Genomic DNA, 27343 nt, shown 5'->3' on the forward strand with positions numbered 1-27343 from the left:
ACCCCAGTACCCCAGACCTCAGCAACCGGGGGGCCTCTGCTCAGGGTCCGGCTCCTGTTCTGCCCCCAGGGGACAGGGCCATCACTGACCGCGGCCTTCCACGCCCATGTGGGGCAGTGACTGGCCCTGCAGCACCCCAGGGCCCCCGTCACCCACCTGTCGGGCCCCTTCTGCCCCACCCCCCCTGCCCTGCCTGCAGGTGGCTGCCCTGTCAGCCCGACACCCCACCGCAGCTGCTCCAGCAGCAGAGCTGGGCCAGCCCTCCCTCGGGCAGCCACCAGGGGGCACGGGCATCGAGGAGAGCCCAGGCTGGCCTACCCAGCAGGTGGCCAGCCCCTGCCCCACCAGCCTGCACCCCAGTGAGCCTCAGCTGTCTGTGCAGCCCCCCCAGCTCCTTCTCCTCCTGGAGAAGGGACATGGGTCTGGGGCCCCAGGTGCCCTGAACAGGGGGACCATGCCGCCCCCACTTCCACCGCCAAGAGTGCTGGACAGAGGCTGGGGCCTGCAGGGCGGCACCTCAAGGGCACCAGGGCACTGAGCACAGGCCGTGACCGGCTCCCCTGCCCCTGGAGACTCCTCTCATGACACACCCTGGCCCCCGGGTGCCGAGAGCAGAGCAGTCACCGGAAAGTAACCACGTGGCAGGAGGCAAGGCCCAGCCAGTGCTTGATCAGGACAAGGGCCGACCCCCGCCCCCAAGAAGGCGATCACCACACGGGAGCCGTCACCGCCCTGCTCAGCGGTGATGCTGAGATCCCCGGGCTGAGGCCCACCGCCCTGCTCAGATCCCCGGGCTAAGGCCCTCCGTGCCTGCTTTCTGGGGGTCAGCCCCCCTACCCTTCCACACAAGACATGCAGCCCGGACAGGCCGTCCTCACTGTTCGTTCTGGGGTTGAGCCGGGACTCCCCCAACGCAGCAGTCCAGAGGGTGGAGCACTCCAGGTCCCGGGGGCTAGTGGAAGCCCCTTACCCAGGCCTGTGTGGAGTTGGAGCGAGTGCCTGGCACAGGCCCCTGGGGCCCCAGAGGGGCACTGCAAGGGGAGTGAGTGCCCAGCCTTCCCAGGGAAGGCACGGGCAGGCCCCGCCCACTGCCTGGCCGGGGGCGGTCACTGGCCACCCATCTTGGAGTTCGTGGTAGGGGAGAGGCAGAGTACGGCCCTGTCGGACCCCCTGGTGGCAGGCCAGAACCCCAGCTTCTCCGGGGAAGGGGCAGTCCCGAAAACGGTGGCATGGAGACAGGGCCAAAGCAGTGGGGGTGCTGGGGTGGTGGGGGCCTTGCCCAGGACCAAAGTGTTGCGGGGCAGGGATCGGGCTGTGTGCTGGGGGCCTGTGGCCGACCCCAGAGAGCCAGGCAAGCCGAGTCCTCCAGAGCACGGGCCCCCTTTCCCCTGGTCCTGGCAGGCTCAGCAACGCCCAGTGCAGGCCGTCTGCCCCACAGAACAAGTACAGACGCGTTTATATTGGAGTCGTGTTTGGGGCTTTTTTCAAACTTGTTATTTATTTTTAGAGAGAGGGGAAGGGAGGGAGAGAAACATCAATAGGTGGTTGCCTCTCGCTTGCCCCCTACTGGCCCACAACCCAGGTGTGTGCCCTGAGCTGAAATCAAACTGGCAACCCTTTGGTTCAACGGCCAGCACTCAATCCACTGAGCCACATCAGCCTAGGCAGGAATTTACAAAGATTCTAAAATTTCCGTGCAGAGCAGGGCTGGGGCAGAACAAGCCAAGCACAGCCGGGGGTGTTCAGGGCACCCCCCGGCCAGGCTGGGCAGGTGCACCCACACGCACCCATGCAACCAAACACCAGGGGATGTGAGGAGGGACTCGGCACCATATAGTCCTAGAAGTTTGTTTCTAAAAGTGTCAATGCCTCTCTGTGTGTAGAATTTAAAACGTTGCGAAACATGGCCCGGGGGTGGGCCCCTTGCTCCCCGGGAGAGGGGGCGGGAGGGCCGCTGAGGGGCACACAGCCCCGAGCCAACCCTGGGCCCTGCCGCAGCCCCTGGGTGCAGGGAGGGTGGCTGACCCACCTCAAGGGTTAGGTCAGAGTCTGAGCAGGAGGCCCGTGGCACCCTTGGGCACCGGTGGGTCCCCAAAGCCCTCGAGGCCCAAGGAGCAGGCACCCTCAGGGGCCCCCCGCTCCTCCTCCGGGCTCAGCAGCTGCTGCCGACGCTCTTGGGCCCGGCGGGCGCGGCTGGCAATGGCACGAACTCGGCTCTGGCTGCGAGAGGAGCGACGCTGGAAGCCGGAGCTGCTGGCCATCCGGTCCCCAGTAGGGCCCAGGCTGGTGGGTGACGTGATGTCTCCTGCCTGTTGGAACCCTGTGAGCCAGCGCAGCTGCTCCGTCAGGGCGTCCCGCTGTGGCCCCTGAGCCCCCAGCCCCCCCGCAACTGGACCCAGGCTGAGGCCCAGGCTTCTGCCTAGACTCTCATCTCGGGGTACAAAGTCATCTGCAGTCAAGTCCCCCAGGCTCTTGGACTTGGCAGATGCGGGGTAGTCCCTGAGGCCTGCCTGGGGGAGGCAGCCCCAGGGTGGTCGAGGAGCCAAGGGTCTCGGCTGGAGCTCCCTGGGGGCTGGAGGGAACTGGCCTGAAGCCCACAGGTTGGGGTTGGATTTGCTCTTGGTCACAGAGGGGAAGTCCAGGTGGGCAGCTGCGGCCAAGGAGGGCCGCAAGGGCAGGCGTCCAGCCAGGGCCCCCGAAAGGGCGTCTCGACCCAGGCCCAGGCCGGGCAGTGAGAGGTCGACCACCGTGTCACTGGACGACAGGCTGGAGGACGAGGACACACCGTCACTGTGGTGGCCTGGCTCCAGCCGCTGCCATAGCTGGTCCCCGCCGGTGGCGTCGGAGTGCACAGCAGGGGAGGGCCCAGCCAGGGGCCGTCGTCCACTCAGGGTCTCCAAGGGCACCTGCCCCTCACTGTTGACCCTTCGGACCAAGGGCCGATGGCCCAGGAGCCGGGGTTGGGCCCTGCTGTCCGTCCGGCTGCCCGGGGTCCCCTCACACACCCCATCAGGGCCCCCACCATTCCATGCCTGCTGCCTGCTCTTGGGTGCTGGCTCTGTGTCCCCATGGCCCCCAGCTCTGGGCTGCAGGGGCACAGGGGCCCCCAGAGCCGCCCTGTGGGGGCTCTCATCTTTGGCTCCGGCTCCTGTGGAGCCCCAGGGCCCTCCCGTGGGGGGGCCGGGCAGGGTGACCCGCAGAGGTGGGGGGCCAGGGCCCAGGGCCGGCTCTTCGTCGATGGTCTCCAGGGAGGAGGCCGCCCTCTGCACGGAGAAGGGGCTGGCGTCTGCTGGGGAGGGAGAGGAGGCGTCAGGACTGGTCCCGCAGCCACGCCCGCAGATCGCCCCAGCTGCCAGGCCCCTCCCGGGACCCAGAGGCCCCCCACCCTGCCCTCTGCTGCACCGTGGCTGGGCCCCCTGCATGGTGCTACAGGGGCGCACGCCGGGGGCCAGCCCGTTACCTGGCACTTGGCTGCTCTCAGTTCCTAACTACAGAGGCAGCATGAGGACAGAAAGGAGAGCGGGGTGGTCAGTGTGGGCTGGTGCTGGCCGGTGGGGAGACAGACAGCAAGGGTGCGGCAGGAAGGGGGCAGGCTGGCTCAGCTTCTCCTCCCCTGGTCTGGGCCCCCCCACACACACACCCGTGACAAAGTCACCAGCCATGGGCGGGGACTACTGGACGCAGTTCAGAACATCCCAGAGCCCCTGGCCTGGAGTCTGTGGGCATGGGGGCCAACGTCCCAGGGGGCCCCGATGCCGCCCTGGGTGCAGGGTCAGGAACCAGGACTCCTGCAGCCTGGCCCCGAGGGAGGCCAGGGTGTGGCTGGATGCCGCCCAGGGTCCTGGAAAGGCCGGGGAGGGAGGCCAGCAGGGTGTTGGTCTCCAACAGCTTCCATCAGGCCCGCAGGCCTCAGGGAGCACAGCTTAGCTTCAGTCCCCACCTGGGGCGGGACACTCAGGGGTGAGGGTGGATTCGACCCCTTGGGGATGGAGGGAGGCCTCCAAAGGCATGAGGCCCTGGGGTAAGCCTCGGTCAGATGGGGGCTGCGGATTGGGGGCCCACAGGGCAAGCCGATGGAGCAAAGGGAAATGCAGGTGCTGGGCACACAACGCAGCGGTCTGGACACAGAAGCACAGTGGGGACACCTGACAGGCCATGCCAAGGGGCTGGGGACGCCACAGGAAGGCAGGAGGCGGGCGGTGCTCCGGATCTTACCGGTGGAGAACATTGGGGATTTACTCCTAATCTCCTCCAGCTTTTGAACGAACAAGGCGTTCATCTCTCTCTGCAGGGCCCCAGCCTGTCTGCAGGCGCCCTCGGGCCCGGGAGGGGCCACCTCGGGGCTGCCCGGGCTGCTGGAGCGGGAGGCGGCGGAGCGGCCGCCACACGGACCTTCGGGGGCCCCTCTGCTGCTTCTGCCCAGGGCCGCATGGGGGGCCCCCAGAGAGTCTGCCCAGGCCCGGGGCTGCTGGCTGATGGCCACATGCTCGCCCATGGGCCCTGGGCTGGGTGGCTGCCCCCTCCGCAGGCCCTCGGCTTCCTCACCGGTGCAGGAGCCCACCACGCACTTCATGCAGGAGGCGGCCACCCCGGCAGGCCCAGGGCCCTCAGGGGCACGCAGGGGCCGCCCCTGCCCTGGGCTCCTCGGTGCCGGTGCCTTACCTCGGGGACTGCGGCCTCCTGGCTCCTCCCGGGCCAGGGCCTCCAGAGCCAGGCCGGGACTGGGGGGTGCCCCGTCAAGGGCCTCACGCTCGGAGCCGGTGTCCTGAGATCCCAGGACCAGCTCTGGAAAGGCCTTATGGCCTGGCTTCTGGCTCTTGGTCGGGGCGCTGGCCGTGCGCCTCAGAAGCCTCTGACTAACAGAGGGCCGGGCCGGGGACCGCCCAGCAGCAGGACTGTCCAGGGAGCCGGGCTTTGGGCCTCGGAGGAAAAGGCCTTTTAGGCCCAGGGCCTGTTTGACCTGCAAGAGAAGGAGACCACATAGCCGAGGGCCAGGGGCCAGGGGCCGGGGCCCGGGGCTGGCCCAGCCCAGCCCAGCTGCACTCTGGCAGGCCAGGGACCTAGCGGAGCCTGCGGCAGCCCCAGTGGCCAGGTGAGGCACAGTGGGCGTGCCAGGCCTGGACTGCGCTGGGCGGTGTGTGGGAGGAGCACCTGCAGGGCACCTCCACCGGGGACGGCGTCAGCACAGCCCAGGAGAGCCTGTCTGCACCCGGTGCCGTGAGCAGGTGCCCAGAGGGCCTGCAGGTCTTAAGGCAGACGGGACCCCCGGGGCTCTCCCAAGCAGAGACCTCCGAACCAGACCCTGTGCCACCACCCCCTGCACCTGTCTCAGGTCCCGAGGCCCCGGACTCCGGCAGGGAGTGCCAGCAGGGCAGTGCCGATGCGGAGAGAGGATGGACTGAGCACAAGCCGGAAGCAGGCCCCGCCCAGGCACGTTGGCCCCGCCCCTGGCACTGCAGGCCAAGGAAGCAAGCACAGCCAGGTGCAGGCCAGCAGTCTGCTCTCCGTGCCCCCCCGCCCGGCCCACTCCCCCGGAGGTGCCAACTCTTGCAGGAGGTCTTCCTGGGCTCCCGCCAGGCAGTCTTTCCCAGTCTCACCCTGCTCTCTGTGCATGTGACCTCAAGGGCTCACGCCGACTTGGTGTCCCCCAAAAGGCTACTGGCCCAGGGCCTTCCTGGACAGCCAGACCCAGGAGGTCCCTGCCAGGCCTCCCCTGGCAGCCTCCCTGAGTAGGGCGGCTGGAGGTCCCTGGGACCGGGTGGCACTCGCCAGAGAGGCTGACAGCTGTGTCTTGAGTGTGCAGAGGCCGAAGGGTCCCCTCATGCAGAGACCCAACGACAGCCACTGCTCCCCAGTGACCGGGGGGCCCTTCCGAGCACAGGCGTTAAAGTGGCCGGGCTCGAACCCGCTTCCGGATTCAAGACCCCAAAGGCAGAGTGATTGGGTTCAAGTTGGCTGGGAAGTCGTTTAGAAGAAGGTCCTGACCCCCGGGACCACCCCACCTGGCAGTGGGCATCGATGACACTGACAGAGTCGGGCACATGGGGGTGCAGAGAGGGGAGGGGTGTGGGTGCCCGGAGAGCTTGCCACTAGACCGGGGACGTGGGGGCAGACAGGGAGCGTGCACAGGAGGCCGAAGTCCTGGACCTGCTCCCCAAATGCTCCGTGGCTGAGGATGGCCCGAGGGCCCCAGAACCCCTAGAGCCACACCCCAGTCCACGTCACGTGAGCTGACAGTCCCCACAAGGTTGCCAGGAGTCACGGATGCTGATGGGTGGCCTGAGCATGCAGGGAGGGGGCGGCAGGCCGCGCGGCCCAGCGCCGGGTACCTGCGCACTCCCAAGGGGGCGGTGCTTCTAAAGGTGGACTGGGGACACAGAGAGCCCACTGCAAGACCAAAGAGACAGAGCAGAGGCCGTGAGGCACGGACAGCGGGGTGCGGAGCCCGTGGAGACCGCCAGACGCAGGACAGACAGACGGACAGACGGGTGGACGGACGGACGACAGACGATGGAGAGCTGGGAGGCCTGCGGAGCCCAGTCCGGCTGGAAGCTCGGCCCAAGGAGAGCAGCAGGAGAGAGACAGTGAGTGGCGGGACCTGCGAGGGACCCTGTGCGGGCCTGCCTGGGCTCCGACACGGGACCAGGGACCCCTGGGCTCTGCAGCCTGGGAAACTGCCTCCAGACCCACCCCAGGGCGCATGTGCTGGGGAGTGGGGCGGGGGCAGTGCGGCCCAGGCAGGCAGAAGCCGTCCCAGGAGAGCGGAGGGCCGGGCACACTGGGACGCAGAGGGGAGGTTTGGGAGATGGGGCCAGAGGCACTCAGGCAGGGCGCGGATGCCCACTCCTGGCGCCCCACCACCCCGGCACAAGTGGAGAAGCCGGCCCGGCGGGGCACCACCAGGCCTCAGGTCACAGCTGGGCTGGGCACTTCAGGAGCACGCACCTTACCACTGATGTCGCTGATGGCCACGTGGACGAAGATGGAGGCCTCCTCCATTCCCTCCAGGTACACGTGCCGATAGCCTGCAAGGGCCAGATCCACAGCTCACCCGCCTGCCACCTCCAGTCTGATGCCCCGAGTTCTGAATGCAGCCCATGAGCCTGGTCCTGGGGGCTCTCTTCTTCAGGACACCTGCCAGTGAGCTCTGGCCGACAAGGGCTCCTTCCTCTTCCCAAGGGCTGGGGGCATCTCCCCTGCCTGAGCTCCCTCCCAGTCCACAAAGTGCCCACCTCCTCAGTTCCCCCATTGTCCACAGCCCGCCCTGCACTGGGACACCTGCACTGTGCAGGGACACCGGTGTGCACGGGGGACACTGGCCGTTGTGAGGACACAGGCTTCGTCAGGAGTGGCTGGTCTCGGTGGGCGCGGGGGCCAGGGCTCAGCCCCCCCACCGCCGGCCCCCCACCTGGCATCATGCTGCTAAAAGCCAGCGTCCTCTGGCCGATGAAGTCTCGCCCAATGGGGTCGTGGTCCCAGACGAGGAAGCGCACCAGTGCGATCTCGGGCATGTGCACCACGAACACCAGAGTTTCCTCCCACACGGGGTTGAAACCTGCAGGCCACAGGGTGGGGGGTGAGGGGTGGGGGGTTGTCACCTCCCGTCCCAGCTGTGGCCTGCAGGCCCGTTCGGCCCACACCCTCCTCCCAGGCTGGCCAAATGCCCGAGGGGAGCAATTCCTGGAGCCCAGGGGCCTATCACCAGGTGTCCAGCCAAGGGCTGAGCCTGGATGGTTACTTGGGTCCCAGGAGGCGCCCACTTGGACCAGTGTTGCCAGGGCATTGGCATGGTGGGGCCCCGGCACGGGCAGGCACAGGGTGCCTTCAGGCCGGCTCTCACCGTTGTCGTCCACCACACGGGTCTGCTCCTTGCTGCAGTCCACGGGGAGGCCGATGACCTCCACCTCCACGTAGGGGTCAATGATCTGCGCAGAGGCCAGTGTGAGGCCAGGACTGCCGGTGCTCTGGCCCCTCCCGTCTGTGCCCAGGTGGCCCACGTACCTCCCCCCGGTCCCCCAGCATGGAGTCCCGAGGCTTGGGCAGCTGCTGCCCGCTGATGATCCGTAGCACCAGCTGCTTCTTGAGCTGCCCGGGCAGGGGGTCTTCGGAGTTGGGGTTGAAGACGCCTGGGGGCGTGGCACGAGACTGGGTCTCCCCACCAGCATGGCCATGCTGCCCCCTCGCCCCACCCCGACGTGAGGCCCAGCCCAGGAGGAAGGGGATATCCACTCCAGCACGGGCACCAGGACTCCTATGCTGGTCACCTCTGTGCGACCCTGTGACCTGGGCACAGCTCATTCCCTCTGCGTGGCCCAGTGACTGGGAGCAAGGTGGGTGAGGGGGAGCAGGTGACAGGTGGGGCTCCCCGGTGACAAGGAGCTGGAGCTTGTGAGGCTGACACCTCGGGCAGGTGAGTACACAGAGAAGCCAAGGGGTGTGGGCGGAGTGAGGGCCCAGGAGGAAGGCCAGGTTTTTTTTTTTTTTTGGTATTTTCAGTACATGGATGGTCCCAGGATGGGGGGAAGATCCTGAGTGGCCCCCCCCCACTCAGCCCTGCAGGTCTCAACCCAACCCTCTGCCGCCTGTGGCAGCTGCACCCCTACCCCACGTCCCAGGGCCTCACCCTGACACATGCACTGGGGCTTCAGCACGTAGCCACAGCTGCCGTTGGCACTGAACTTGGCCCGGTTCAGCTGCAGCATCCGCCCCTCCGACTGGTAGTTCAGGGCCACTGCGGGCAACCACGTGCAGCAGCCAGTCAGCGCCCGGCCACGCCCTCCCACCAGCACTGCCCCTCTGCCCAGGAGCCCGGCGGTCACCCCCATGAGCAGGGGCCCCGGAGCTCACAGCTGCGCACAGTCGGGCCCCCCAGACAGGCAGGGGCTGCCCACTCACAGCCCTCAGGCACCTGAGGGACTAAGGACCCACCGGGAGCTGGGCTGGTAAGGGGGTGGGATGCGGGGTGGGTCCAGAGTCGCCAGACAGAGCGGGCAGGGCGCCACGCACCCATCTGGCAGCCGGCGTTCCAGAAGGGCTGTGGGTCGCAGTTGCTGGAGTCCACTCGGAAGGGGGACGGGTAGACCCGGGACAGCTGGCGCTGGTTGAAGCGCAGGTACCGCTCCGGCTTCTGCTGCAGGATCTGCTGCGCCTTCGTCTCGCTGAAGGACGATACCTGCCAGCTGGACGCCACTGTGGGCGCCGCCGGCCGGCGTCAGGGACGCTCGGGGCTGCAGCCCGGCCCCGCCTCCCACGGCCCCCGGAGCCCGGGCCACCCCTCACCCTCTGTGTCCACGTCGTGGGCGCCCACGGACTTCGTGTACTTCACCAGGTCCGACAGGGCCCGGGACAGCTGCATGGTCTTCTTCTGCCGGGTGGCCCTGCGGCGGGGCGGCATCGGGGTCAGGACCCCAAGGTTGGGGCCCCTCCCGACTCAGGCCAGCCTCGGCACCCCGGTCCGAGAGGCGGGCTCCAGATCTGGCCAAGTTCACTGGTGCCCACAGAATGCCCACCGAGCATCCACTTGGCCCTGTGTTTCAGGTACCAGGCTGCGCAGTGGACACGTCCCGGGAAGAGCTGGCACCGCACCCACAGCTCTGGGAATAAGCCCAGGGCCTGCCCACCCTCCCCACCCACCCGGCCCTGCCCCTGAGCCTGGGTCTGCCTTTGGCTGTGGCCTGACCTCGGCCTCAGCACTCGCCCCTGCCACCGTCTACTCGAGGGGCTGGGGGCGGGGGGGCGGCCCTGACCCTCGGCTCTGGCTGCTCTGTGAGTCCAGCTCCCCGTCCGCCTCGTCCACACTGGCCACCTTCTTCAGCTTGCCGCTCTTCTTCTGTGTGCAGAGAGGGCAGAGTCAGGGCTGCAGGCCCGGCCACCAGCAGGGCCCGGGGGGGTGCAGGGGTCGTCGGGGCCCCAGCATCCATGCTGCCTGCTGGGCCTGCCGGTCCCCTGCAGTGCCCTTCTCAGACAGGGCCCGGATGACCAGCGCTTGGGACATTGGCTAGTGTGGGTCCAGGGACGGCAACTGGGACTCAGACCCCACGCCTGCAGCTGCCAGGCAGCCAGGAACTCAGAGGGGCATCCTGGGAGGTGGGCTGGGGCGCCAGGGGCTGGAAGGCCCTCTCTGGCCAGCACAGGGGCAGCTGGGCATGTGCGTGCAGGAGGGACCCGGCCCAGGAGCCCCCCAGACCTTGCGCCTGGAGAAGCCGCTCACGAGAAGCCGGCCGTTCCATCTGCTGGCCCCGGCATCCTCCCCAGACCCCAGGCCCTCCTCAGCCTGGGAGGAGGACAGACAGAGGGACCGGGTGAGCTCAGTGTCAGACCAGGCAGGTGGGGGCAGGTGGCCTGGGTGGCCTTTCTGGAAGAGGAAAACTGGGTGGGGCCAGAGGAGGGGCCCCAGGTGGGCTGGATGCTGCCCTAGGCACCGCAGGAGGTGACGTCCCCAGGAAGGGCAGCGGGGGCCCTGAGAGGCGCTGGCATCAGCCGTTCTACACTCGAGAGGACCCCAGTCCTGACGGTCACCCGCAGACAGGGATCTGGGCTCAGTGCGGGCTTTGTGTCTGGGACAGACAGCCCTGTGTGGGGGCGGGACTCACTCTTTCCCAGCTGCCTGCTGCCCACAGGCCAGGCCATTATCGAGGTACGGCCGCCTCCCCACGGCCCCGGGCCTCCCTGTTCACCTCGGGCCCCGTGCACGAGGAGCCTCCCATTCAGGGGACACACACATCCAGGCCCATCCACGCCGAAGCCCACTTACTCGCAGGGGCCCACTGCAGCAGCCCCGCCCCCGGCGCCCCAGGCCCCTCCCGATGTCCTGGTCCTTTAAACGTGGCTGGAAACCCACACAAATGCACGGATCTGCGCCCCCCAAAGAGAGGCTCACGCTGGCCAGCATCCCAGAGAAGTGACTGCAGCCAGGATCCACTGTCACCCCGGACCCCCATGTACCCCAAGCCTGTCGGGGAGACAGCACCGACCCCCAGGGCAGCGGCGGACCCACACCGGCCCTCCGGCCCTGGGACACAGCCGGTGCTGGTGGGGAGCTCGGCGGGTGGGGAGCGTCCACACTGGGACAGAGCACGGCCTGCAGGCCAGACCGGGACTCTCCTGACCAGAAGGGGCCCACCCTGGACACACTGGGAACTGGGGGCTGGAGGGCGGGGTTTGGGCAGGCCTATACCCACAGGTGTGCCTGTCACACAGGTGGGGGTCCTGTCCTCATCCACCTGCTCCTGCCCCTCCAGATGACAACCTGCTGCATCCCACACACCTGCCCTCTCCGACAGGCACTGTCCCCGGGAGCCACGGGGTGGGGTCCCCGGCCTCGGGCCCCCCAGCAGCACACAGGACAGACAAGCACAGCAAGGCATGTCCACCATCCTGCCGGCCCCAGGGCTCCTCGACACCACCCGTCCCCTTCCGATTGTTCTGTGGCTGCCCCGCGTCAGCCGGAAACAGCAGCTGCTGCTGGGGGGATGGAACCCCCTGTTGCCCTCAAGCCCGCACCTCTGGCAGTTCAGCCCGAGCTTCCCCTGTCCCCATCCAAGAAACCTCCCTGAGAGCGCCTGCCCCCAGGGCTGCTCAGGCGCACAGCCCGGGGCCAGGCTGCCCTCCTGTGTGCCCTCGGGGGAGCCCCGGGCTGCCTGGCTGAGGACCAGCGGGGACTTCAGTGGAATCTGCCTGGCGGACGCCCTGACCGCCCGCTGGAGCCTCGGGCACTCTGTGTTGTCCCTGCCAGGACACCTTTGAGACTGAAAGTAAATGACCACTGTCAGCAGGGACCTGCGGGAGCCACCTGCGCAGGGCGCTCAGCCAGCCGCGGTGGTGCCAGCCGCACTGAGCACCCTGCAGGCGGGATGCGTCCCATGGGTGGGACACACACCTGCATCTCAACCTGCCACAGCCGGGGCGCCACTGCCTCCCACCACCCACCCTGCCCTGCTCACCTGTGGAACAGCCCCTGCAGGGCCCCGAGCCCTACCTGCCCTGGCCAGCTGCCCCGCTTGTCACAGTGCCTGAAGGGCCCGCTGGCGCTCTGGCCACTTGGCTGACAGGCCTGTCCCTCCAGGCTCACTGCCCTCTTGGGAGGGACCCCGCCCCTGCCCAGCACCACCCCTCAGGCCTGTGGTGACAGCCCTGCCCCTGTTTCATCCACGGGGCCCTTTCCCATGAGGCTGCAGGGGACTCTGAGCTGCCCCCAGGACTGGCTGGGCCCTGAGATCCTAGGTGCCCCTCCCTGACACTGAGGAGACCCTTCAGTAAGCAGGTCCGCCTATGGCAGGAGCTGCTGGTGGCAGTGGGGGGGCCCCAGGCCTCCAGGGGACAGACCTCAGTAGCCAGCCACACCGGAACGGAGCAGCCACACAAACCGGGCACACTGCCACCACGCTGCCCCACAGGACATGGTGAAGGCTGTGGGGCCAAGCAGCTGTGTGTGCACAGGTTTGCGTGTGGGCATGAGCACAGGGGTGTGCAAGCACGTGGAGACATGTGTATGCGCACAGGCGCACAGACCGCAGACATCAAGCCCCCTACGCAGGCGCTCACCCTGCGGCGCTCAGCCTTGGGCCCGGGCCTCCCTGGCTGAGTCAGTGTGGACACGGAGAAGTCGTTCGGGTCCTCCTGGTCTCGGATCTTCGACTCCTTGATCAGGGAGTCCAGTTTCCTCTTGGCGATGTTTTCCACACGCTTCCGATTCGAGGAGGCCTGTGACAGCCGGGCCGAGCCTGACCTCAGTCTCCCGCTGCGGGCAGCAGCCCTGACAGAGCCCTGGGTCCCGGGCTGAACCTCGGGGGCCTGTGGCAGGCTGGGCCAGCCCCGCCCCAGAGGGAGCCCGGGCCCCCCTCAGCCTTACACAGTGGGTGTTGTCCTCACAGCCACCCCCCCACTCCAGGGCAAACAGCAGGCCGCAATTTGCCCCAGGGCTGCAGGCCGTGTGGAGCCAGGCTGAACCGGGGCCCATCCGACGCTAAGGTGGCCTCTTTCAGCTGCCTGATGCCGCCCCCGGGGACCTGGCCCTGGGCTCACGGGGCCTCAGGGAGGTCACTGCGCTCGGCAGCGGCTGGCTCAACAGCTTGAGATCCAGGACTCACAAGGCATCCCAGGGAGATGGGAGGGGACGGGGACAGACTCCCTGCCTGAGGCAGCCCCCATACTGGCCCTGGTGAACTCGGACGCCCCCAGGGCAGGCCCTGGGCCTTGGGCCTCTGTGTGGGTACCTGGGTCGGCCTCTTGGAGCTGGATTTACCATCCCCTTGGGCCCAGCGGAAGAATTCCATGGACTCAGGGCTTTCTGAAGCAATTACCAGCAAGGCCAGGCAGCTCCCGCACAATTATCCTCCTCCACCCCTGATGCCCCTGGGGGGGATGGAGCCTCCCTGCCCGGAAGCAGCTGATGTCAGGCCTCCAGCCCCACTGGCTCCGAAGCCCCAGGGCAGCCCCCAGCCCCCGCCCTGCCAGGAACCGGGCAGGGAAGCTGCAAGGAAGAGGAGCCAGCGCTCTGCGGACCTGGCTGCCCAGACTTTTGGTGCTGCCTAGAGGCGGGGCAGGAACTGGGCTTGGGGGATGGTGGAGCAGGACCACTGAGCACCCAGGATGGGAGCTGGGGGTGGCCTAGAGAGAGGCCAGGAAGTGACTGTCCTGGAGAGAGCCTAGGCAGGTGCAGGTGGGGGTGGGACCCAGGCAGGACCCCTCCCCCATGCCGGCCCCACTTGCTGAGTGAGGGCCGCCCCAGGACTGGGCAAGCTGAGCAGATAGCACCCCGAGAGGCAACTCAGAAATGGGAACCAAAACAGGCCAGCAGCAGGTGTGCAGCCAGCGGCACCCGAGGGTCACAGGCTATTTAAGATCGTGGGCTGCGTGTCCTGTGTGGAGGGGCCCCCCAGTGGCCTCAGGATGCACCTGTGCCCAGCAGCCTGGCGGCTGGTCCACTACCCTGGGCCTCCGCCGAGTCCCTCTTTCCGGGCCACCCCCGCGCCCCCGCTCACCTCCGCACTGAGGATCTTGCAGTCCTCGTCCATCTCGTCCGCGCTGTCCTCATCAGACACCTCGCCCTCCTCCGCGTCCTCGCTGATGTGGGCTGGGAGCTTCTTGCCCTGGGGGGGGGGGACAGCGGGGAGGGCCCTGAGGAAGTGCCCGAGGGGCTGGTTCAGCCACACACGGAAGGCCTTCAGCCTGCTGGAGGGCAGAGGACACACCGGGCAGCGGTGTGGGAGGGAAGAGTCTCTGGACATGCAGAGGCCCCCAGGCTGGCTGGCCACCACGGGCCCTGGAGGCCCGGGCAGACCCGCCCTGGATGGCACAGACGCCGGCCCCAGGGCAGGGCGCAGGCACCGCTCACCTTCACCAGGATCTTGCCCCTGAGCGTCTGTGGAGAGGGCAGCGTGGTGGCGTCCTCGCTGCTCACTGATGACAAGTCCAGCTTGTCTCCGAGGATGTCAGTCAGATACTGGGCCATCTTCTTTTGCTGGGCAACACTGCAGTGGTTCTCAATCGACAGGACCACGGGGTACCTGCGGCCCCCGTGTGGGAGGGGCAGGTGAGGCCAGGGCGGGGCCCGCACCACTGAACAAGAAGGGGGCCTCCACCCTGACCAATGGGACTCAGGGGCACCCTCCCGCCAAGTGAAAGGTCGCCGGTTCCATCCTTGGCCAGGGCACACGCCTGGGTAGCGGGTTCAGTCCCCAGTCAGGGCTTGTGGAAGAAGCAACTGATCAATATTTCTGTCTCTCTCCCTCTCTTTCTCTCTCCCTTCCCTTCTCTCTAAAAATAAATAAATAAAATCTTTCAAAGAAAAGTGGCTGCCAGCCACTCCAGCAGGGGGACCCTCAACAGCTTTGACAAGCAGCTGAGCAGGCGGGAGGAGCTGGAGGCCTTAGTAAAGCAGGCATGTGCTTCTGCCCCATGAGAAAACAAAGGCGACTGGGAACTCCGGGAAAACGAAAGGAAACATTTGAGCCAGTCCCAAGTCATGCCTCGGAAATGATGGGGGCGCTGGGTGGTAAGGCTCAGTGCATTGAGTGCCAGCCTGCAAGCCAAAGGGTAGAGGGTTCGATTCCCAGTCAGGGCACCTGCCTGGGTTGCAGCCCAGGTCCCCCGTAGGGAACATGAGAGAGGCAATCACACACCGATGTTTCTCTCCCTCTCTCTCTCTCCCCCTCCCTTCTCCCCTCTCTGAAAACAAATAAATAAAATCTTTAAAACATAAATAAATAAGTGATGGGAGCAAAACAGCTGCACTGCGCCCAAGAGACTGTGAGAAAAGTCACCCCATGGGCCTGGACACTGGACAGTGTCCCATGGACAGCCCTGAGTGCACCATCTGCGGGGGTGTTGTCACCTGCGTGGCAAGTATGGACCTCTCCACTGTGAGTTCTTCAGTTGTTTGATTTTTTTTTTGAGATTTTATTTATTTAGAATTTCCAGCCAAGATGGAGGCATAGGTAGACATACCCCCGTGCTTTCTCGCACAACCAAAAGAAGGACGACAACAATTTAAAAACAAAGACAACCAGAACTACCAGAAAGTCGAACTGTATGGAAGTCCGACAACCAAGGAGTTAGAGAGAAACATTCACTCATCCACACTGGTAGGAGGGGTGGAGATGGGCAGCTGAGATGGAGAGGACATGCAGCAAGGCAGTGGCTGGAGGACCAAGAGGTCCCACAGTTGCGTGCAGATAAACCAGGAGGAACAACTGGGGAGCGAGGCCAACTGCACATCCCGGGGTCCCGGGGGGGAATAAAGCCTCAAACCTCTGGTGGTAAAAACCTATGGGGGTTGCAGTGGCGGGAGTCCAGCCTCACAGGAGAGATCAGTGGGGAGACTCACAGGGTCCTAGAATGTACACAAACCCACCCACCCAGAAATCAGCAACAGAAGGGCCAATTTGCTTGTGGGTATCAGGGGAAGTGACTGAAAGCCAGCAGAGAGCTGAGCAAGTGCCATTGTTTCCTCTCTGACCCCTCCCCCACGTACAGTGTCACAACGCAGCGACATGGCTGCCCTGCTCTGGTGAACACCTAAGGCTCCACCCCTTACTGCATTACAGGTGAGCCGATACAAAAACATATGGCCCAAACGAAAGAATAGATCAAAGCTCCAAGAACTACGTGATGAAGAGAGCACCAACCTATCAGATGCAGAGTTCAAAACACTGGTGATCAGGATGCTCACAGAAATGGTCGAGTACGGTCACAAAATAGAGGAAGAGTGAAGCCTAAGCAAAGTGAAATAAAGGAAAATGTAGAGAGAACCAACAGTGATGGGAAGGAAACCAGGACTCAAATCAATGGTTTGGAGCAGAAGGAAGAAAGAAACATCCAACCAGAACAGAGTGAAGAAATAAGAATTCAAAATAACAAGGAGAGCCTTAGGAACTTCCGGGACAATTTTAAACATTACAACATCCGAATGATAGGGGTGCCAGAAGGAGAAGAGGAAGACCAAGGAATGGAAAACTTATCTGAACAAATAATAAAGAAAAAAATCCCCAATCTGTCAAAGGAAATAGACTTCCAGGAAGTCCAGGAAGCTCAGAGTTCCAAAGAAGGTGGACCCAAGGAGGAACACACCAAGGCACATCATCATTACATTACCCAAGATTAAAGATAAGAAAAGAATCTTAAAAGCAGCAAGAGAAAAGGAGACAGTTACCTACAAAGGAGTTCCCATAAGACTGTAGGCTGATTTCTCAAAAGAAACCTTACAGGCAAGAAGGATCTGGAAAGAAGTATTTGAAGCCACGAAAGGCAAGGACCTACATCCAAGATGACTCTATCCAGAAAAATTATCATTTAGAATGGAAGGGCAGATAAAGTGCTTCCCAGATAAGGTCAAGTTAAGGAGTTCATCACCACCAAGCCCTTATCATACAGAATGTTATAGGGACTTATCTAAGAAAAAGAAGACAAAAAATACAAACAGTAAAATGACAACAAACTCACAACTACCAACAACTGAACCTTAAACAAACAAACAAACAATTCACTGAACTAAGCAAACAACTAGAACAGGAACAGAATCACAGAAAGGTAGATCACATCAAGGGTTATCAGCGGGAGGGGGAAAGGGGAGGGGGAAAAGGTCCCAGGATAAGAAGCTTCAGTGGTAGGTACAAAACAGACAGTGGAGGTTAAGAATAGGATAAGAAATGTAGAAGCCAGAGAACTTACATGTACAACCCATGGACATGAACTAAGGCGGGGGGCTGACAGTGGGTGAGGAGTGCAGGGCGGAGGGGAATAAAGGGGAGAAAAATCGGAAACTGTAATAGCATAATCAACAAAATATATTTAAAAATATAAATAGCCCTGGCTGATTTGGCTCAGCAGACTGAGGGCCACCTGTGAACCGAAGGGTCGCCAGTTCGATTCCCAGGCAGGTCACATGCCTGGGTGTGGCCAACATCCTGGTGGGGGGGCGCATGAGAGGCACCCACACACTGATGCTTCGCTCTTTGTCTAAAAATAAATATCTTTAAAAAATAAAAATAAAGATAAACAAAATCTTTAAAAAATAAATTAAAATATTTTATTTTATAAAAAGTAAATAAATAAAATCTTTTAAAGAAAAATAAATAAAATTTAAAATAAATTTAAAGGTTTATTAAAATAAATCAATAAAATCTTTTTTAAAATAAGTAAGAAGATTTTATTGATTTATTTTTAGAGAGAGGGGAAGGAAGAAAGGAGAGTGAAACATCAATGTGTGGTTGCCTCTCCTGCGCCCCCTACTGGGGACCTGGCCCACAACCCAGGCGTGTGCCCTGACTGGGAATCAAACCAGCAACTGTTTGGTTCACAAGCTGGCGTTCAATACACTGAGCCACACTAGCCAGGGCTGTCGTTTGATTTTTTCTTGTGCACATTTTACTTAAATTTTTGCCAAAAAGCAACATGATTTCTTCAGAAAATGTAGGTCATTCAGACCTAGAAGACATCATGACCAGGAGCCAGAGGCGGGAGGGCCCTGGAGCGGAAACAGCCAGCAGGCCTCAGGGCGGAGGTGCTCGTGGCCCCCCTTCTCAGGCATGGAGGGAGCGCGGAAGCCTTGTGTCTGCAAAGCAGGCACCTGGCAGCCCCGGGGGACCTGTGTGTCCCAGCCTCCTGCCCCGAGACTGCCTCACCCGCCACCCCAGGGGCCAGGCGACCCTGCAGGGACGGCTGGACCCCATCCCTCCCCGCAGCCCCGGGCAGCGCCAGCTCCCCCAGGAGGGCCGCTGCACCTCTGTGTCCTCAGTCGGTCCCGCTCGTCCGCCCCTCCTCCGTGAACTGGCTGCTTCCTCCCCTGCCAGCCTCCTTTAGCTAAGACTTGAAGGTAACTCTAGCGGTTCAGGGAGGCGTCTTCTATTTCCAGAAACTAAATTGGATTTTGTCAACAATGTCTGTAGCCACAGCTGAGTGACAGCAAATTGTGTCTGGACGCAGAACAGCTTCTCTCCGGCAACAAGTGGCGAAGTCTCAGCTGCTAGGGGCAGCCGGCACAGGCCACTGCGGAGCGTGCGTGGCCACGCCCCGACAGCCACGCCCCGCGGCCACGCCCCGACAGCCACGCCCCACAGCCACGCCCGCCCTCGGGATTGCCACTCCTTCGGGGGCCCCAGCTCCGCCACAGACCCTGAGCGCAGCCCCTTAGCCGCCGCAACCACCTCAGCCCCAGAGAGGGCATGGGGCAAGGGCAGGGGGCCCCCCGAGGCCCGCCCCCCCATCGTCTCCGCCACTCACTCGTTCTTGACGAAGGCGTACTTGTTGATGGTCTCAATGACGTCCTTGAAGAGGATCTTGGAGGTCAGCGTGTAGCCGTGGTGCACAATCGGCTCCCCGTCGGGCCCATCCCAGCAGTCCACTGGGGGCGGGAGGACCGGTCAGCGCCGGGCTCCCACTGCAGGGGGCCTCCTACTCCGCACCGGCCCCCGGGGCGGGGGGCCGCCTCACCATCGTGCAGCAGAGGGCAGACACCTGGCCAGGGACCCCAGAGGACCCCAGAGGGCTGCCCCCAGAGAGGACACGCCCCCCCTAGCCCCGCTGCTCACCCTCCACGCAGCGGCAGCCGGCCTGCAGTACCCAGGCGTACATGTCCGCCCGCGACTGGGACATGAGCTGGTCGCCCACCAGGTAGGTGTTGTGGGATGAGGTGATGAAGTAGTGGCTCAGCGGCCGCGTCATGTCCTGGTGCACGCGGTGGTGCTCGGGGTTGAAGATGTCCCCGGCCGGGCTCCGTGTGTAGTTGGTGAAGCCTGCGGGGGCGCGGGGCATGGGGCAGGGCTCAGGCCTGCCACCTCGTGGCCCATCCTGGGACTCTCGGTCACCAGCTCCAGCCGCCCAGCAGGCCCCAGGCTGCCCTCGCCCCGCCACCCGGTCAGCCTGCCAGAACCGCGGGACGGAGACACCCCGCTCACCGTCGATGCCCAGCACCCCCTTGCTCTTGTTCTCCGGGCAGGGTTCGAACTGCTCGATGACAGCCTGGCAGCTCTCCAGCGTCACGCTGGTCATCTGGGCCAGAAAAGCGGCAGAGCCCCGGCCAGCCGGGCCGTCACCAGGGCATCACCCTGCCGGTCCTCTGCCGCCGAAGCCACTGCCTCCGCCCCACCTCTGATCGCCACATCAGGGACAGCCAAAGTGGGGGTGGGCTCCAGGCCCTGCCGCATGCCCCCCCACCTCGGGCTTCCAGCCTCCAGCCCCCAAGCAGGTGGCACCCAGCCCCTCCCCAGGCCCAGGACAAGGGGCCCAGATGCTTCGGTCTCTGGACACTGGGCCACCAGTCAGCAGGGCAGTGTCCAGAGAGCACATGACCCCTCGAGATGGACGGAGCTGCCTGGGGTCAAGGGAAGGGGCAGGCGTGGCCCCCTGGCACCCAGAGGCATCTGGGCATCTGATGGACTGATGGACAGAGGACAAAGACAATGGCCCAGAGCTTGGGGGACGGGGACGCAGAGAGGAAGGCTGGGCCTGGGGACCCTGGACCCACAAGGTGCCCACAGGGTGCTGTGGCCAAGTGTGGGCTCCCCCCGGCACCTCATCCCCGCCAGGGGCCCTCACCTTCTGCTCCACCTCCAGGAAGCGCTGCAGGCTGGCAGCGTCCAGGTGGTCCTTGTGGTCGCTGTAGGTCAGCATGAGCAGGTAGAGGTCCCGGCGGGTGGACATCATCTTGTAGAAGGCACAGAACTCCTCAAAGCCCAGCGTGCCCTGGTGGTCATCCGTGTCCGCCTCCTGCAGCGCAAGGCCTGTGGGTCCCCCTGCGTCCCACCCTGAGCCACGTCTACACAGGCCTCCAGGCCCACCCCCACTTCTTGATTGCCCCCACAAACCTCACTGTCCCAAGGAGCATCTGAGGACCTAGGTGCCGCCCTGCCCCATGGGGCTCAAGACTGGGGACAGACCAGAGGACAAGGGTGTCCAGTGACCAGGGGCCGGGCCGCCCCAAGGCCTTCAGGTGCTATGAGGCTGGGAGTGTCACTGGGAGCGGGTGAGAGTCAGAACCTGAGAAGTTGCTGCTCAAGACCCGGGTGGCCAAGCCCGGCTCTTTGGCCTGGGGGGCGGGAGGCGGACATAACCAGCCTGAAGGTGCCTCCAGCCAGGAGAGACCCCAGGTCAGCACCATGGACAGCAGTGCCTACCAGACCTGTAGGCCATCTGACTGGTGTCCCTCATGTGGCCACACAGTCTGGGCGGCCCTGGGGTGGGTGCCAGGTCCCTGCCCCCCCCGAACCAGGAGCATCATTGAGGCAAGTGGCCACAGCCACCCCCGTGTCCCCGTCTCCGGAGAGAGTGGGCCTCCGAGAAAGCTAGGTCCTGTCCTGTGCTCCTGGCCGCTGCTGTTCCCAGCACTGCGGCACCGTGGGTACCCAGCAGGGCCCCACTGTCTTGCTCCAGGACCCGAGAGCCCATGCTGGGGACCCAGGCCTAGGCTGGGACAGGGCCAGCTTGGTGTGAGCATGCCAGCCCAGAGCCACGAGCACGGAGGTCTGGCGGATGCCCCACAGAGGCCCTGTGTGTGCGGTGCTGGGTTTGAGGGCAGCCTGCATCCAAGGGCCCGTGGGACAGGGCCCCCCGCAGTGTGGGTCAAAGGGCCCCTGGGGCATGGGGGTTGGAAGCCCTGCGGGCGCATGGCCGGGGCTAGGCACTGGGCACTCAGTCCGGCCCACAGGGTGGTGTGGCCCCACTGGGCTCTGCCTGAGAGTCACAGCCTGCTCACGCACCCCCCCCCCACTGCGGTTCCTGGCAGCCAATAAAAATGCTCTGTGAAACCTGAAGGGGCAGAGCCAACCCCCAGCCCCAGAAACGCCACCCCGTGAGCTTGGCCTGCCACTTCCCTCCCGCAGACTGGCCCACAGCTGCTGGGAGCCAGCCCAGAGCGCTCACCTGGACGTGAGGCCCAAGAGCCACGGGGCACCTCGCCCACGCCACACTGTGATCTCAGAGTAAATGACATCACACTCAAGACCCTCTTCGCCCACCACACAGCCACACAGATCTCCCCCCTGGTCAGGCCATTTCCGGGGCGGACACACTGAGATTCCTCCACAGCCAAGGTGACACCGTCCATCAGAGCCGCCCCGCCCAGCCGGATGGAGGTCAGCCTGCCACCCTGGGCCCCGAGCGCCGGCAGAGGCTGCCATGCTGATGAGCAGGGAGGGCACAGCTGAGCCGGACCCAGCTGTCTAGGCAGCTCCAGGCCAACAGCGCCCTGTTCACTTCTCTCCAGAGTCAACCTGGAGCCCACCCTGCTGCCTAACCCAGGCTGCAGGGGCTCCCCACTCTCCAGGTCTTCCTTGGGGTGATAGGGTTGAAGTTTGGATACAGCCAGGCCTGGGGTGAGTCCTGGGGCTCCTCGGAGAGCCCTGCCCTGTGCCAGAGGGTGCGTGAGAGGCGAGGCGGGCTTCCGAGAGCTTCCCATAAGGGGTTGTTTCAAGCCAGAACTCCGTGCTGGACCCTCGGGCCCCACTCCACGGGGCCTTCCTCTCCTCCCTCCTCAGTGAGTCATTTGGACCCCCTGAGCCAGCCTGACCACTGCTGGCCCCTGACACGGCCTCACCTCCCTGGAAGGGCCTGCTGACCCCAGAGCTGCTGCTGGAGGCAGGACAGGCAGGGCACAGGCAGGGCTGACCAGCAGGCCTGAGCTGTCCACCAGCTCCTCACTGCCCTGCTGGCTCTGTCCCCTCCAGAGCGGTCAGGAGGGGCCCCAGAAGCCCCCAGACCTCAGCCAGCAATCTGAGAGCCGCCTGCTCAGCAGCCCCCATCACACACCAACCCTGAGCCAGCCAACTCCCCCCACTCTAGCTGAGCGTGACCCCCGTCCGTCATGACAGCCCAGCAGGAGGCTGGGGGCTGCACTGCACAGAGGTGTGAGGCTGCACGAGTGTGTGTGCCTGAGCACACATACGTGTGCTCATCCATGTGCATTCAGATGTGTGTGCCTGCATGTGTGGGCATGTGTTCAGATGCATGGGCATGTGTGCATGTGTGAGCATGGGTCTGTGTCGGGGTGCATGTGTGCCTGCGCGTGCATTTGGGTGGGCTCAGGCCCTTGGAACCCGCTCTCCTGGCCGCAGCAAGATCTCAAGGTCCTAACTGGCAGCAGCAAAGGCCCTAACACCAGGCTGGCGGGGGGCTGGGGGGCTGCCCTTGCAGGACCGCTACCCAGACCTGCTGCCCCATGGGGCATGTGGGCACCCGGGACCCCAGTAAGAAAAACACACTCCACTGCAGAGGCCGAGTCATGGGGAGGGGCGAAAAGTGGGGAGGCCTCCTCTGGGTGGTTTCCCTCACTGACCAACACCTGCCTGGAGTGCCCAGCCCACCAGTCCGGGAGGGCCCAGCTCAGCCGGCCAAGCTGCATCCCCCGCCACTGGCTGCAGCTGAAAGGGCGAGGCCCAGCGCCCCCTGCGGCTCGAGGAGGGCTGCCCACTCCCAGAGGCACACCTGCAGCCCCAGGAAGCCTCGCTCAGGGGCCGCCTCTGCGGGCCTGCAGCCTCCGGGGCCGGAACTCGCCCCGCCTCACCTTGAACATCTGCTTCACCCGCTGCCGGGGCAGGTTCGCGTTCAGCTTGTGCAGCAGCTGCAGGACCTCGCCGATGCTCAGGCTGCCGTCCCCGTCCTTGTCCGCCTCGTCAAACGTCTGCTTCAGCCACTTTGGGCCGAGTTAGGGGCCAGCTCGGGTCTAGCAGGGGCCGGCGCACGCACCCCTCCCCACCGCCCCTTCCCCAGCTGTGCGACCCAGCCCTCAGGGTGGACGGCTGGGCCCCTGGGTCTGCCCTTGTGCCCAAGGATATTGGTCCCTGGTGCGCTGTCGGCGGGCCAAGCTGTCCTCGTCGCTGATGCCGGCCATGAGGTAGCGCAGGCCGGTGACCCAGGTGCGCGCCTCGTCGCAGCTGGGCGAGACCAGGTCCAGCGACTGGCGGTGGCTGCCGTGGTAGATGCTGAAGCAGCAGTTGGGGTCGAAGCTGCTGTCGGGGTAGCGCTGGAAGATCTCCGACTGCCGGCCCTCACTCACCTCCTGGATGGAGTCGATGGAGACTGCGGAGCGAGGCGCCGGTCACCGCCTCCCCAGGGCGGGCATCCCCAGGGCGGGCATCCCCTTCCGGCCAGAGAGCTCCCAGCAGCAGCTGGGCCCACCAGGGGGTGCCCCTCCCACCTGAGGCTGGGTGGCCGGTGGGGAGGGGATGTATCAAGAGACCCTTGCTGAGCGAGAGACAGGAAATGCAAATGTGCGGGCAGGTGAGACGTGCCCCCTGCTGTGGCCCTGAGGCCTGCTCCCCCTGCCTCTGCCTGTGAAAGTCACCCCCCAAACAGGGGGAGAGCTGTCCCCCACTCGGTGAGCCAGGCCTCTGGCCTGTGCACCTGGCGGAGGCTGCAGAGACCCCGTCCAGCTTCGTCAGCTCACCCCGAACTCAGAGAAGGCCGCTGCTGGCCTCCTGCTGTGCGCGAGGGGTCCTTGAGTCCAGAGCAATGGCGGGGGATTTCCCCATCGTGCACCGAGGGGCGGCCTTACTCCTCCGCTCTCTGCCCCGTCCCGTTCCCCTGTCCCTGTCTCCCCAGGTGTGGCGAGCCCACCTGCTGGGGGCCGGCCCAGTTGCCTTCACCAGGTCAAGGTGTGTGTGCCGCAAGGTGGTTCTGGGCCTCCAGACGAGGGAAACCGACAGTCCAGGCACAGCTGCCCCACCTACTCTTCCCTCCCAGCGCCGCTCCCTCCCAGGCCACCATCTGCTCTCCACACCCACCACAGTCTCCCATCCAAACCTGTGGGTCTCTGCTCCTCAGAGGGGCCTCTGTGAGCCCCCACCCACCACACCCCTCCACTCCACCCCACCCTGTGCTTCCTTGTCACCCAGCAGGACATGGGGCTGTCCCACACTCGAAGACCAGCTTCTTGTTGGCTGAGCTCCCAGTGCTGGGAACAGTGCTTGGGACGGAGCAAGCGCCCCAGACTGAGTGCAGGGGCTCCTCCTGCCTGTGCAGCCCATGGGGTGGCCCCACTCCCTGGGTCCGGGGGCAGCCGCAGCCCCCTGCCGGATGCCCTCCCAGGGCCTCCCCAGTGTGGCTCTCCCCTGGGCCCCAGGGGGGCAGGCAGTGCCCCGGCACACCTGGCCTCTCCCGCTTGACAAAGGGGAGGGACAGTCCAGTCCCCCTCCTGGCCCAGGGGGCTCCTCCCTTCCTGACCCTAGACCCCCAGCCCGCTCCCCACGCAGAAGTGGACCTCCTCTTCACAGTCCCTCCCAGCTCAGGATCCCTCCTCCCACGTCCCAGGCTGCCTAGGGGACACTTGGCACCCACCCAAGCCCTACCCTCAGTGTGCCCAGCCGGCATCGCCCCCGTGTATGGGAGGTCTCATCTGCCCAGCTAGACTGAAGGTCCTTTGGCCTCTCAGCCCATCCCAGCGTCCGGCACAGGGCTGGGCACGAGGGCTGCTGGGTCCCCACCGTGTCCCAGGGGGCGTGGGGCCCCGCCCCCTCCCCGCCCCATGTGCAGAGGTTACCCCAGAACTGCAAAGCCAGTGGAGCCCTTGTGCGGGGTCTGGAGCGGCTGACACCCCCAGGCCCAGGGGCCCTGCTGCCCCTCCCCAGGCTGCTCCCAGGGGCCCCCGCACCCCGCTCACTCTTGGCCTTCTCGCTCTTCCGGGAGGGCCGCCATCGGATGCAGGATCGGTGCTCGTCCAGGAAGTAGAGGCGCACCAGGCCCTTGGCGCCGCCCCGCAGCTTCACCATCTGCGTCCCCGCCTGCATGGCGCTCATGCACCGCTCCACTGGGCACGCCGGCGCCGCGGGGCAGGGGGTGGGGAGGACAGACAGACGGACGGCATGCCGGTGAGCACTGCGGCTCCCCGCGCGCCGCCCCCCGCCTCCCCCACCTCCGCCCGTGTGCGGAGATCACTCATCCTCCTGCCACCTGCCCACGAGGCACCAAGCTCGGACCCCCAGGGATGCCGGGGACCCGGGAGCTGGCCTGGGCTGCACATCCAATCTGGGGTCCAGTTCAAGAGCCAGAGACCCCGGGAGAAAGGGCCACTCTGCCCAGCTGGCCTGCCCCCCTCCCCCATGATCCGGGGCCCCGGGTCCAGCAGAGGCCTGACAGGACCAGCCACCTGCCCACCGCGCTGGCCACCACCCAGACCAGCCCCAGCGACCACCACGACCTGTCCCAAAGGCTGCTACACTGGAGAAGACACAGGGACACAGTGGCTGAGTCCACCCTCAGGCTCAGGTGGGTAGCACCCCCACGAGGCCCAGCCTGGCTCCCGACCGCCTGCACCCTAAACCCAGCACATCCAGGAAAGTGCATGTGGAGCCCCACCCCGCCCCAGCAGGCAGCTCTGTGCCAGGCAGACGGGAGCTCCGAACTGAGCCTTTCTCCCACTGGGCCCCCGTCTCTCCCCTGCCACCCCTCCGCTGCATGCCCATCCCGCTGTTGGGCATCAGCCCCTCCCGTGTCCCAGGGGTTGGCTGCCAGCCAGGACACAGCTCCTGGGGCTGGGGACGCTGCAGTCAGGGGGGGCACTCCACCAAGTTCGGCACCAGTGCACTGGACTGAAGGCACCGCTGCCCCCAAAGCACCAAGGTCCCCCTCAGCCGAAGCTTCGGAGCTGCCCAAGTGCCCAGCCAGCACACCCACCAGGGCCGTGCCCTCCGGCCCACCTGTGGCCCCGCCAGTGGGTCAGCCTCTAGGTGCCGAGGGGTAGCAGAGAGGGATGCTGCTGGAGCCATGACCCCAGGGGCCTGGGGTGGGCAAGCCCAGCCCGTGATGCCCTCCTGACCCACTGGCCCTGGAGCTGGGCGGGGCTCTGGCCAGGGAGGAGCAGGAAGTCCCCCCCCCTTACCTAGTGGGCCAAGCTGCCACCAAGGGGACACAGCCACGCTCCCTCCAACCCAGAAGAAGGCCTCCGCCAGGCAGGCCACTGTTCCCTTGGTCCGGTTGGAGGCAGGGGGCCCGGGGATGGCCATCCCCGGACGATAGCCAAGGTGGACTCACGGAGGCCGGAGAGGGCCGGCACCCCCAGCATCCGCAGCAGGCCAGGCAGCGGCGGGCAACACAGGTTCTTCAAGGCTCCCTTCTCTCCTCCTCCCCGGTGGAGTCCCCCGAGGCCCCTGCCGGGCTGCTCCCAGGGCCCTCTGGCATCAGCTCGACTGTCACCCGCTGTCCCAGATGCCCCACGGGCCAGTCCACCCACCCAACAGGACTGCGGACAGGTCCCCAAAGGCACAGTCCCGGGGCGTGTGGGTGGGGAAGCTCTCTGCCTGCCCACCCCGCCCACCCGCTGCCCAATCCCCTGCGCTAATCTGAGCCGGGATCCAGCTCAGCTGTCCAGAGGATTTAGGCCCAGGGAGCTCCTAGCTGAGAGCCAGGAGGGGACCGAATAGGCAGCCATATCGTTCAAGGCCCAGGCCACGAGTCCCCACGCCCTGGCTGAGCAAGCGTGCAGGACAGACGGGCAGCCTCTTCGGAAACTCAAAGAACACAGGCCCCAGACCTGAGGCCACAGCCCTCATGGAGCCCCCCTCTGGGTCGCCGTCCCAGGTCCTGCTGGGGGCAGTCTCTCCCCACTGTCTCCCCCACACCGGGCACCCAAGGCCACTGTCATCTCCCCACCCTTGCCAGCGCCTCCCACCCCTCACCGAAGCTCCCAAGCACGCCCTGCCCCCCTCAGGCCTGTCAGCCAGTAGCTAATCAGAGGCACCCTGGGGCGTGGCCGCCCGCTCGGCCTGGGCAGGTCCGACAGGTAGAGCACAGACTGGGCGGCCGGCCCTGGGTGCCGCGCTCCCTGAGGCCTCCTCAGCACCCCCGGCGGTGACCCTCTGACTGGGCAGAGGAAGGGCAGCTAATCCGGCCTGATGCGGGGCTCTGCCGGCAGGGC

General features: G+C 65.2%; 1 protein-coding gene across 12 annotated transcripts in view; it reads right to left on the reverse strand.

Annotated features, from left to right (window-relative positions):
* Nucleotides 1-1602: 1602 nt before the first annotated feature.
* The window catches only part of PLCH2 (phospholipase C eta 2), a 30967-nt gene continuing 5226 nt past the window's right edge, over nucleotides 1603-27343 (reverse strand). Inside the window, exons 1-23 of one of the 12 annotated variants that reach the window (XM_037062139.1) lie at nucleotides 26309-26744; nucleotides 25091-25237; nucleotides 23268-23511; nucleotides 22997-23126; nucleotides 20035-20205; nucleotides 19395-19488; nucleotides 19029-19232; nucleotides 18721-18841; nucleotides 14336-14507; nucleotides 13983-14090; nucleotides 12544-12702; nucleotides 10187-10273; nucleotides 9747-9829; nucleotides 9280-9377; nucleotides 9007-9189; nucleotides 8624-8731; nucleotides 8002-8126; nucleotides 7841-7925; nucleotides 7409-7555; nucleotides 6946-7025; nucleotides 4216-4960; nucleotides 3461-3488; nucleotides 3264-3286 (exon numbers count right to left, since the gene is read on the reverse strand). In XM_037062139.1, the coding sequence (XP_036918034.1) occupies nucleotides 3478-3488; nucleotides 4216-4960; nucleotides 6946-7025; nucleotides 7409-7555; nucleotides 7841-7925; nucleotides 8002-8126; nucleotides 8624-8731; nucleotides 9007-9189; nucleotides 9280-9377; nucleotides 9747-9829; nucleotides 10187-10273; nucleotides 12544-12702; nucleotides 13983-14090; nucleotides 14336-14507; nucleotides 18721-18841; nucleotides 19029-19232; nucleotides 19395-19488; nucleotides 20035-20205; nucleotides 22997-23126; nucleotides 23268-23511; nucleotides 25091-25237; nucleotides 26309-26432 (3426 nt within the window). In that variant the 5' untranslated portion in view covers nucleotides 26433-26744 and the 3' untranslated portion in view covers nucleotides 3264-3286; nucleotides 3461-3477. Of the gene's footprint in view, nucleotides 3290-3460; nucleotides 4961-6945; nucleotides 7026-7408; nucleotides 7556-7840; nucleotides 7926-8001; nucleotides 8127-8623; nucleotides 8732-9006; nucleotides 9190-9279; nucleotides 9378-9746; nucleotides 9830-10186; nucleotides 10274-12543; nucleotides 12703-13982; nucleotides 14091-14335; nucleotides 14508-18720; nucleotides 18842-19028; nucleotides 19233-19394; nucleotides 19489-20034; nucleotides 20206-22996; nucleotides 23127-23267; nucleotides 23512-25090; nucleotides 25238-26308; nucleotides 26745-27343 lie in introns of those variants that run through there. The other 11 variants (XM_037062141.1, XM_037062138.1, XM_037062140.1 and 8 more) reach the window with 11 other exon arrangements.

The sequence above is a fragment of the Sturnira hondurensis genome, unplaced genomic scaffold (assembly GCF_014824575.4).
Source record: "Sturnira hondurensis isolate 20B ecotype Veracruz unplaced genomic scaffold, ASM1482457v3 Scaffold0013931, whole genome shotgun sequence".
NCBI lineage: Eukaryota > Metazoa > Chordata > Mammalia > Chiroptera > Phyllostomidae > Sturnira > Sturnira hondurensis.